Source organism: Myotis nattereri, assembly GCF_964212035.1.
Source record: "Myotis nattereri genome assembly, chromosome: 5".
Taxonomy (NCBI): Eukaryota; Metazoa; Chordata; class Mammalia; order Chiroptera; family Vespertilionidae; genus Myotis; species Myotis nattereri.
Genome location: NC_138080.1, coordinates 81,975,031 through 81,987,280, shown reverse-complemented (window position 1 = coordinate 81,987,280; position 12,250 = coordinate 81,975,031). Strand labels below are relative to the sequence as shown.

Here is a 12,250-nt window from a genome sequence, read left to right as displayed (position 1 = left end):
ATGCCGTCTAGAATTGTAAACAACAAATGAGATAAGTTGCCTATATCAGGAGATATGGGTCAAGATGAATGGAGCCTAGACAAATGGTGCAAAATGGGTCATGAAAGAAAAGAATATATAAGTAGTATATAATACCTGGGTAAGATTTAGGGCATGAATATATTTTAAAGGATGCAGGTATGAATAATAAAAAAGATTTAAAAAAGACAGGAACAAAATGTCATAAGAACTTGAAAAGATGATTGCTAGAAGAGGAAAATAAGAGTCTTAGAGAATAAGAAACCCTTCCTTTATCCCTAATCACATATGCAACACAGATGTTAGGAGAAACAAAAGCATCAAACATCAATTTCATCATTCAAAGGAACTTCTCTAGAGACATAAATGAGAAGTATTAAGGAGAAAAAGCCACCTTAAGAAGAAAAATATAACAACATATATTTAATAATTTAAGATAGAGTTTTTATTCCATTGATTCAGTGTGCACTCTGATATCAACTGATTTTTCCTAATTCATAGTGATATAACATTCTATGATGCACATGATTTATCCTAACATTACATCTTAACAAATACATGATCACAGTTTGATCCTGCATAAATATATATTAGGTTGGCAATGTCACTTGGCAGCTGGCAACAGCAAGTGCCCAAGTGTCTAGATATAAGTGTTAACTTTTTTCTTCCCTAATAATTTAGAAAAATGAAAGTTTCTTAAAAGGTTGATTTATTTTTATATTATTCAATTAGGTAGTAAGACATCAAAGTGAAGATAAATAAATACTCCATACAAGGAGGTATCTCAGTAAGCAAAAAATATGATTACTCACTTGAGTATCAACTTAAAAAATCATTATCCAAACATTTCATTTACTTACATATTAAATCTAAATTTAAAATGTTTTACTTGCTCTCTATACATACTTCATGTCCTTCCTAGTTTATTTCTTGGTTATTTTGTGGTATGTGTTAATAATATATATTTTTAAAAGATTTCTTATGTAGTACTGAATTTCCCTGGCCAAAGTCAGTACAGTCCTATATAGGGTTTTAGCCAAACAAGAAACAACAAAAATAGAGGCATTTAGGTTTCAGTATTTTATTAAAGGCTAGTTATGATGCTCAGATTCCTTAATAAGTACCTGCTTACTTTGCTTTTTATTCATTAAGATTAAAAATGACAGCTTTCATTTTCTTAAAAGTTTAAATAGCTATGTGTCCAATGGAAAGCTGCTAGAATTAGCATAAGTCAGAGACACTAGAGACATTTTATCTCTAAAATTAATAGTTTAGAAATGAAATAATCCTTGGCGAAGGCCCTCAAGACTCTAAATTACTAAAACTGGCATAATTTGAAAGAAGTTTCTGTTTGCTGCTGTAACAATTACCCCTAACCAACATTTCTTTTTTTTTCTTTTTTATTGTTTAAAGTATTACATGTCTCCTTTTTCCCTGATTGACCCCCCCCCCCCCCCACCAACTTTTCTTAAATCCCAGTATTAAAGAGGCTAATACATACTAACACACCTCATTGTGATTTAAAAAACCTAGGACTTGATTATCATATACGGAATGAAATATACTCATACATTTGTTTTTATGTGGTTTTTAATACCTTACAAAGTACCTATTTTCTTATTTCAAAGAACTCGGATATGACAACTATACATGATTATCAAATCAAGGTACTTTTTATATCTACAAGTGAAAAGATAGCAGAAAAATATCAGAGCTCATAAACTTGAGTCCTTTAAATAGTGTATATTCCTTCTTACTATTCACTTGGGTATTACTTATATACTTTTTGATAGTTATTTGTCCAGGTTCACATATTGACAGATGTTAACACACTGTATTTTGCATTATGTGAAAGAAACTAAATTTAGTAATTCTTAAAACTTCTCACTCACTGAATTGAATCACTGTTACTAAGACTTAACTAGACAAAAAATATACATTTTCCTTACTCATATTATACTACTGCTTAGCTAAAGAATTATCAAATGGGAAATGAATGCCTGATAAATTCGTGCTACTTTAATCAAAAACTTGGTTGCTTCTTCTTAAGTATCTTCATCTATGTCAGATAAAAATTATACCTAGCAGTATGTTAACAGGAAAATAAGAAGTCATTTTTCTTAGTATTTATGTATTTTCTATGTTATAGTCTGTAAGGCTATTAGCATTTTCAGAATTACCTACCTCAATTAATGTATGAATTAATATGGGATACATACTAATGAATTCATTAATTAGATAATAAAATACCCATTTTAAAGAAATAATTTAAAAACTAACCTTTTTGTACTCCTAAAAGGGCAGGGGAGTTCTCCTGTGAACTTCTGTCAGGCTCTTGGGGAGGTACAACCATGGCAAGTGTATGCATTGGTACACGTGGAACCTAAAAAGTCAACTCAGAAAAAAATAATCTCAGACCAAAGAGTAAAACAAAGACCCACAAATTAAACAGAGATCCTGTTTTAGATTTTTTTCATAAATAGATTCACTTTTTTGTTTCTTAAAAATTAAGAAAAAAAACAAGAACAGAACACCAAAAAATTCACCTATAGGGTATTATGCTAGAGAAATAAGCCAGTCAGAGAAAGATAAGTATCACATGATCTCTCTTATGTGCAATCCAATGAACCAAATAAACTGATGATCAAAAATAGACCCAGAGTCATAAAAGCATGAGCAGACTGTTGAACCTCAGAGGGAAGGCAAGGGAGGGTGGGTGAGAAGAGATCAACCAATGAATTTGTATGCATATATGCATAATGGGTGGACACAGACAATGGGGGTGGTGACAGCCTGGGGGTGGGGAGGAGACGGAAGAGGGCTGGAGGAGTTAATGGGGGGGAAAAGGAGGACCTATGTAATACTTTCAACAATAAAGATTAAAAAAAATTTCACTAAGGAATAATTTCTAAGAATATTGATTGGACAAACTCAGGCAATCTACAAGTAAATGATTTAAGCTAAATGGAATATTACTCTCTTGCTAAGAACAAAGCCTTTTTGGTTCCAATTACATAGCTAGGAGTACAATTCACATAATTACTGGCCAATTTACCCTTGTTCAAATTCCACATGGGTCAAAAGAAAGAAAAATTCCAAATGTCTCCTGAGTTGGAGTATTTTAGCAGTTCTCAGGATAATTTTGTAGACAAGAACTTAAGATTTCACTAAACTCTGTATGCTTAGTATATCCTCTATATTCTCTCCATATTTTTAGGTAGGTTTAAAAATTACTTTAATGAACTTTTGGTGTATATTTCCTGGTTAACTATACTTCGCTGGTTGACAAAATAGTTAACTCTAGAATAAATAATAGTGTCTTGGGAGGTATTAGGGAAAAGCTTTTTTTTGGTTCAAAATTATGCTTAATACATTCATTAAAAAACAAACAACCCCAAAACCTAGTTGCAGTAAGATGAGAATTTGGAATATTTATATTTGGTATTAAATATTTAATATATAAATATTAAATATTTATATTTGGTATTAAATATTTGGTATTAAATATTTTTTAAAAACACTATTTTTAGTAAATAAGATTAAAAAATTTCCATGAACTTTTGAATAAAAGAAACTTTAAGAACTTAGGATCATGTTTATCTCAATATGTAACAGAAAAAAGAAACAAGCCAATTTTGCTTAAAACAAATTTTAAACAAAAATTCCCAACTGAGCCCTAGCCGGTTTGGTTCACTGGATAGATAGAGCGTTGGCCCGGGGACTGAAGAGTTCCTGGTTCGATTCCGGTCAGGGGCATGTATCTTGGTTTCGGGCACATCCCCAGTAGGGGGTGTGCAGGAGGCAGCTGATCGATGCTTCTCTCTCATGGATGTTTCTAACTCTCTATCCCTAACCCCCTTCCTCTCTGTAAAAAATCAATAAAATATGTTTAAAAAAAAAAATTCCCAACTGGTAAGAATAGTTATCATTTCAAATAAGCTCTGTTTTACTTTACCTGAGATTGATCTTGAGAAGGTGGAGTGAGTATAGATACATCTGTAGTAGGAACTGATAGAACGTTGTTTGGATAATCCAATAGATAAGAAACAACATTAGTATGGCCACCTTTTGCAGCTTCGATGAGCATTGTTGAGCCATCCTGAGAAAAATTGACACCATAATTATTATTTGTAAATTTCTTCTTATATGATTACTATACACATTTAGTTTCTTAGCAACTCATATAAAATAAAAACTCATTAAAGAGTAATGAATATTAAACACTGAGAGATCAAACATTTTAATATATATATTATTTATTTATTCACTTATTTTTTAGTAGAATACCTTGAGTCGATGAGTAGGGTCAGCCCCATGAGCCAAGAGTAGTTCAACAACCGCCAGGTGACCTCCTGCGCATGCCAGCGACACCACTGTATGATCATTATTGGCTGTAGCCCTATTCACATTGGCACCTTAAAGTAGAAATAAATAGCAATCTTAGCAAAAGTTGGAATCAAGCCAATTCATAGACAATATCATTTTAAAGATCTTTTGAACTATAATACAGACACACAAAAATGCATCAATCATTATTGTATAGTTTGAAAAATTTTCAAAGTGAACACACCTGTGTCACCAGCACCGAGATCAAGAAATAGGACATTACCCACATACCAGAAGTTCCACCTTGTGCCCCCTTTCAGTCAGTACCCACCCCTCAATGGTATTACTATTCTGACTTCCAAACTGGTTTTAGTTTTTGATCTTTACATGAATGAAGTCATACAGTGTACTCTTTTGTTTGTGTCTGGCTTCTTTCGCTCAACATAATATTTGTGAGATTCATCCACATTGTTGCACGTAGTTGTAGTTCTTTCATTCAATATCACTTTTAAAATGGAAAATCTAGAAGACTAAGTAATAAATATATACGGGTTAACATAGCATCAAATAATACCATTTTATGTAACTTTCAAAATGTTTCAAAGACATTTTTTATCTATTTCTAGAACATGGCAATATAGCCAGGTCTCAAAGTAGAAATAACATATTTTTAAAAACCCTATTTAAGGGAAATATAATTCTTCATATTGTGTATTTTAAGAGTCAGAGGAATGTGGGTATGAAGAGAAGATTATCCAAATATATTATCAGAAAGATTATTTAGTAAGATGCTCAATAACTTTGTACAATATGACCTGAAGCAAACCTAAAGGCACAATCTTTTCTCAGCCTGTTTTTAAAATTTTGTTTTTGGAGAGAAACCAAGATGGCGGCATAGGTAAACACTGAAAATTGCTGCCTCACACAACCACTTCAAAAATACAACTAAAAGACAAAACGGACATCATCCAGAACCACAGGAAGGCTGGCTGAGTGGAAATTCTACAATGAGAAGGAAAGAGAAAAGCACACTGAGACTTAGAGGAGGTGCGGAAGTAAAGTGCAGAGGTATGGAGGCGCACGTGGAAAGGGCTGGCAACTGAGGACATGGCTGGCTTTTTCAATCAGGAGGGAGTCTCAAGCTCCTGACTGCTCTGAACTCCAGTTCCGGGTGAGTCTCTGGGGACCCAGACTCATATGGGGAGAAACTGGACTGTCTGGCAGCAGGTGGAACTCGAGGGCAGCTTTCTCTCAGAGGTGCTTGCAGCGATTACTGGGACACTGAGACGCGGGGTCTCTTAGGGTAGGACTGAGGAGCAGCCATAGCTGCTTGCTCCACCCTGTTGATCCCTGAGACCCCGCCCCACCCAAGCTGTGGCAGAGGCTTTTGCATATGAAAGGACTGGCCCATTGAAATCTGAAAATTACCTAACAAACTGCAGCAGAGTCAGAGAGACCCAGAACTTCCAAAAGAAGGCCCAAGGCGCCACAGCAGCTTGCATTGCTTCACAGCTGGGCCTCATCTGGGCACCTCCAAACCCCAAACAAAGAAGAGGAATCTGCAGATCTCTCCATATCTCCTGCTGGGTAGCCTCAGGAAGAGGCTAACTTTAGCACCTCCTTAGAGATCCAAGAGCCAGTGTACACAGTGGTCAGAGTGGGACCATCCAGATTACAACTCCTCAGATCCATAAGGGACACACTCAGGGGGCAGACTCAGTGAGCACCAAAGCCCCACTGAAGCAAGTCTTGCCCCAGAAGGGTGTCTCCAGCACAGAAGTTCTCCCACCATAGACACAGCTGATTCTCACAGCCAATTGGCCTGGAGGTCAATTCCTCTCACTGATACCTACAACAATTAAGGCTTACCTACAACAAGACTGTGCACACAGCCCACAAAGGGGTGCACCAAGAGTGTCCACCTCAGGTAATTGGGGAGGCTGAGCCACTGGGCCCTATCAACACAGGGAAGCATAAAAAATGCGGAGACAAATAAATAGGTCACAAATGACAGAAATGGAGGAAAGCAAACTACTGGATATAGAGTTCAAAACCACACTTATAAGGTTTTTCAAAAAATTTCTAGGAACCGCCGATAAATTTTGTGAGACCATCAAGAAATTTAGTGAGACCCTCGAGGTTATGAAAAAGGACCAACTAGAAATTAAGCACACACTGACTGAAATAAAGATAATATACAGAGTTCCAACAGCAGACTAGAGGATCACAAGAATCAAGTCAAAGATCTGAAATACGAAGAAGCAAAAAACACCCAACCGGAAAAACAAAAAGAAAAAAGAATCCAAAAATATGAAGATAGTGTAAGGAGCCTTTGGGAAAACTTCAAGCATACCAATATCCGAATTATAGGGGTGCCAGAAGAAGAGAGACAGCAAGATACTGAAAACCTATTTGAAGAAATAGTGACAGAAAACTTCCCCTACCTGGTCAAAGAAACAGACTTACAAGTCCAGGAAGTGCAAAGAACCCCAAACAAAGGAATTCAAAGAGGACCACACCAAGACACATCATAATTAAAATGCCAAGGGCAAAAGACAAATAGAGAATCTTAAAAGCAGCAAGAGAAAAACAGTTAGTTACCTACAAGGGCATACCCATATGACTGTCAGCTGATTTCTCAACAGAAACTATGCAGGCCAGAGGGAGTGGCAAGAAATATTCAAAGTGATGAATACCAAGAACCTACAACCAAGATTACTTTTCCCAGTAAAGCTATCATTCAGAATTGAAGGTCAGATAAAGAGCTTCACAGATAAGAAAAAGCTAAAGGAGTTCATCACCACTAAACCAGTATTATATGAAATGCTGAAAGGTATCCTTTAAGAAGAGGAAGAACAAAAAGGTAAAGATACAAATTATGAACAACAAATACTCATCTATCAACAAGTGAACCTGAAAATCAAGTGAATAAATAATCTGAAGAACAGAATAAACTGGCGAATATAATAGAATCAGGGGCATAGAAAAGGAGTGGACTGACTATTCTTGGTGGGGGAAAGGAGTGTGGGGGGTGCAGGAAGAGACTGGACAAAAATCGTACACCTATGGATGAGGACAGTGTGAGGGGGGTAAGGGCAGAGGGTGGTATGGGAACCAGGTGGAGGGGAGCTATGGGGGGAAAAAAGAGGAACAACTGTAATAATCTGAACAATAAAGATTTGATTAAAAAAAACTTTGTTTTTGGCCTCTGGAAAAAAAGAACTGTATTTAAGTTCAATCATCTTTTACAGACCCCAGAGGGCTAACCTAGATAGTTAAGACTATAGCAATAGTCATTCTTCCCTCTTCCTTAATTCCAAACTTACTTAATGAGGAGAAAAATAAATCTATGGGTGAAACTATTATTAATTTATTTAATTTTCAGAAATATCTAGCTGAACCTAATCCTTGGGAAAGGCAAGACACATCAATAAACATCCTCCATTAGCAACATGAGATTATTTTTAAAGTTGTTAATAATAAATTTATTTTATTTACTTTAAAAAATATATTTTTATTGATTTTAGAAAGGAAAGGAGAGGGAGAGAGACAGAAACATCAATGATGAGAAAGAATCATTTGATCGGCTGTCTCCTGCACACCCCAAACTGGGGACTGAGCTGCAACATGGGCATGTGCCCTGATGAGGAATCCAACAATGACCTCATGGTTCATAGGTTGATGCCACGCCTGCCAGGAGGTTAATAATACATTTAGATTGTAGACTATTTTGTAGTTACTACAGCCTAGAAAAACTATAATCAATGCATTCCTACTCCTGACAAGCCTAATTATATGCTTAGCAGGGTAGTTGGGTATGAAAGGAGCATGTGAGAACTTCCAAGGTTATCCATCTGTTTATACTTATGTGTGGTTGAGGTAAATAATTTTTACAGAGTATGTTATAGCATTATATAAAGACTAGAGGCCCAGTGCATGAATTTGTGCATGGGTGGGGTCCGGCCGGCCAGGCCCCAATTGGGGCAGATCGGGGCTGGGCCTGTCGGGAGGAGGAGACAGCAGGATGTTGGCCAGCCAGCCCACCCTGATTGGCCCGATCAGGGACCGGCTGGCTGGGGGGAGGGCCACGGGTGATTGGCTGGCAGGCCCTGCCCCCACTTGGGGTGGGGGGACTGAATGGGGATCAGTGGTGGGGGGAGGAGCCATGGGAGGTTGGCCAGCCAGCCCTGCCCCTGATTAGTGTGGTGGGGGTCCATTGGGGGTGGGGCCAGCAGGGGGGAGGTGCTGCAGTAGGTTGGCATGCCGGCCCCACCCGCTATTGGGGTAGGGGGGCAATCAGGGGCGGGCTGGCTGGGGGGAGGGGCTGTGGGCCAATCGGGTGGTGGGGGACCATCAGGGGCGGGCCAGCTGGCCCCACCCCTGATCAACCAGTTCGCTGGCCGCAGTTGGTGTCATACTGTATTCCAGTCATTACTGTATTCTTGTCACTGGCTTTTTGTATACACTGAGTGGCCAGATTATTATGACCTGACATTTGTAGGCAAATATATATATATATATATATATATCCCACGTTCAAATGCTGTTAAATCGCGTTGTTTACCCATATCTTCAGAAAAAAATCACTTCTACTGTCATGGTAAACAACTTGCTTCCCTATTTATAATGGTCTGGCCCTCTAGCAACTTCAGCACAAAATTATAGCTAATTTGCCTACAAACGTCAGATGGTCATAATAATCTGGCCACTCAGTGTATATAGACTAGAGGCCCGATGCATGAAATTCATGAAAGAGTAGGCCTTCCTTCCTCCAGCTGCCGGCACCGGCTTCCTTCTGGCACCCGTGACCCGGGCTTCCCTCTGGCACCTGGGACCCGGGCTTCCCACTGGCCGCTGGCAGGCACCAGGGACCTGGGCGTCCCTCACAGCCCCAACTTCGTCTGGAAGGTTGTCTGGAAGGATGTCCGGTCTAATTAGCATATTATGCTTTTATTATTATAGATCGGTCTTAGCCCTGACCAAGTAGCTCAGTTGGTTAGAGCATTGTCCTACTATGCCAAGGTTGTGGGTTTAATCTCTGGTCAGGACACATAAGAATCAACCAATGACTGTACAAATAAGTGAAACAACAAATTGATGTTTCTTTCTCTCCCTCTAGAATCAATAAATAGAAAAAGAAAAAGATAGGCCTTACTTGGTAGCAAAAATGTGATATAAAGAAAATAAACCTTGTTTTAACTAATTAAAGAAATATTTTATCTTTAAAATAATAAAATATTATACTGCATTCTTAATGGCACAAAATATGAGTTTTATTGGAATAGAGATAGAAAAATTTTTATTTTAATAATATGGCATCACCTGAGTGGACCTTCCTTGCATTTTGCCGTCCTATCCTAGAGTTTTTCATCAGATGCCCAAGTACCTCTAACACTATAATACACAAAGTTAGACTGAACCAAATGAAACTGCTGATATTATACACCATTTTTTGATGTATAAAATGACAATTTTATATGGTTCAACCTAACATGAGTTCAGAAGTGTTTCACTTTTCTACAGTAAACAGTATTGAACTACCTTGTCATGCATCATTTGAACTTCTTTGCTTAAATATAATCAAATAAATACAATAATAATAAATAATACCTTTGTATACTTGATTAATTTAACTGTCCCATATACAACAGTAGCACACTTCCCCCCTTCTACCTCCCCGTATTCCCAGCAGAACTGGCCTTATAATCATTAAGTGGTGAACAATATCTACTAAATATACCGACATTTACATTTGGCTTTTCCAACTTTTGGGAGTAACCACCTGCTATTTGGTTGACAAAAACTTCAAACTCAAAACTAATAAAGATTTCAGTAAGTATCCCACGAACTCTATGATTACCAAAAAAATATAGCAACACAGGACTAGAATATAGTACTTATGCTATAGGCAAAGTAGCTTTAATATAAATTGCAAGTTTAGGATTTTTTACCCCCAGAAATTGTAGCCTCTTGGAAATGATCACTTGTACTTTCTTTACCTTTGCTAATAAGAAACTGCACAGTGCACAAATGGCCAGCTCTTGCAGCTTTCATCAAAGGTGTTCTTCCACCTTCAGATTCATGTTCCTATTAAAGAAACAAAAATAATCCATCAATAATAACTCATTAAGCATCTATTTTAAATACTTAATATCAATGACATTAGACATAATGAAGATTTAATACTTACTCCATGTAGTCACTTAAACAACCTACCTCAATTCCTCCAAAATATAGGATTAATTTCAGTCCACACTAGGTGGTGTAACCTTTTAAGGTCAAGTTCAGTTTTGTATACCAAACTATAACCATTAAAGATAATATTTATGTTTAGTTTGAGCCCCAAAGAGAAATCTCTGCATTTTCCTAATCCTAAGATTAAAAAGATATTTTCCAAACTATTCATTTGAACTGTGATAAAGGAGCCTTAGTATTGTGAGGTGATTAGGAGGATCTTGATCTTATATCAGAATTCAGTAAGAACTCTATCATAGGATAGAAACCAATCCCTGAAGAAAAATACTGTTATTTCAGGAATAAAGGGAAAAAGAAAACAAAAAATATACCATGAGCAGATATTTCTTAAGAGTAGAAATTAAATATTTGAGTATCAAAGGCAAAAGAAACACTTTTATCATATAATAAGGACTGTTATTCTAGGAAGTTTGCCAGCAAGAGGAATGCATGACTAAACAGCTTCCAACCATCCTAATATCAAATGACACTACAAGGATTATACCTGTATGGTAAGTAGCACTATCTGCTGGTAGATCTGTGAACTCTTATTCACTCATCTAAATATTAAAATGTAGCTGATAACATCACTTCTATGAAAAGTTCTCTTACCTATCTACTTTTTCACTGTGTGCAAACAGTAATTTCTGTTATTCTGGTCTTCTTTTGTAACTAAGAAATACTTGCTAAAGAACAGTGATTAATCAAGCTTTATTTCAGCTCTGTTCTAATTGAGAATCCTTTAGCTACCTAATACATAGTAAATTTAAAAAATTGTTTGCTTTGCCAAAAAGATAGAATTTAATCTACTTACATAACTATCTAATCTACAACTCAGGCAAACTAATAATGAAAAATAAGAGTGGAGCCCAGCCACGCGGCCCAGTGGTTGAGTGTTGACCCATGAACCAGATCATGGCTCAATTTCTGGTCAGGGCACATGCCCAGATTGCGGGATTGATCCCCAGTGTGGGGCATGCAAGAGGCAGCCGATCAATGATTCTCTCTCATCATTGATGTTTCTATCTCTCTTCCTCTCCCTTCCCCTCTGAAATCAATACAAATATATTTTAAAAAAGAAAAATAAGAGTAGATTGTCAACCCAATGGAAACATTACATTGGCCTGTGGTGACAGGAACTGTCCTCTAAAATAGATTTTAAAAAATCTTTTTTAAAAAAAATATATTTTATTGATTTTTTACAGAGAGGAAGGGAGAGGGATAGAGAGCCAGAAACGATGAGAGAGAGACATCAATCAGCTGCCTCCTGCACACGCCGTACTGGGGATGTGCCCGCAACCAAGGTACATACATGCCCTTGACCGGAATCAAACCTGGGACCCTTCAGTCCGCAGGCCAACGCTCCACCCACTGAGCCAAACCAGACAGGGCAGATTTTTAAAAATCTTGGTGTAGAATCTTTCAACCTACTATAAAAATCAGTTTATGCTTTAACTTTTAATTATTATGTATATGGTGAGGCAAAAGTAGGCTTACAATTGTGAGTATGCGAAACAGAGTTTATTCTTGTATTATTATTTATTAATTATTGTATTATTTTCCGTATGGATGATTGTAAACCTACTTTACCCCACCGTGTATATTGATTACACAACAACCTTTAACTCTAAGGTATAGATAATGCCAACACATTTGGCTTTAGAATGTATTT

The 12,250-nt window shown here is 37.0% G+C and overlaps 1 protein-coding gene across 5 annotated transcripts in view; it reads right to left on the bottom strand.

Annotated features, from left to right (window-relative positions):
- LOC308518964 (ankyrin repeat and KH domain-containing protein 1) overlaps positions 1 to 12,250 on the bottom strand; it is a gene marked incomplete at its 3' end in the record, with an annotated part of 123,349 nt that overhangs the window by 40,395 nt on the left and 70,704 nt on the right. For all 5 annotated transcript variants that reach the window (XM_081090794.1, XM_081090790.1, XM_081090791.1 and 2 more), the window contains 4 exons: positions 10,344 to 10,431; positions 4,306 to 4,433; positions 3,974 to 4,117; positions 2,299 to 2,401 (listed from right to left, as the gene is read on the bottom strand). In XM_081090794.1, the coding sequence (XP_080946920.1) occupies positions 2,299 to 2,401; positions 3,974 to 4,117; positions 4,306 to 4,433; positions 10,344 to 10,431 (463 nt within the window). The remainder of the gene's footprint in view (positions 1 to 2,298; positions 2,402 to 3,973; positions 4,118 to 4,305; positions 4,434 to 10,343; positions 10,432 to 12,250) is intronic.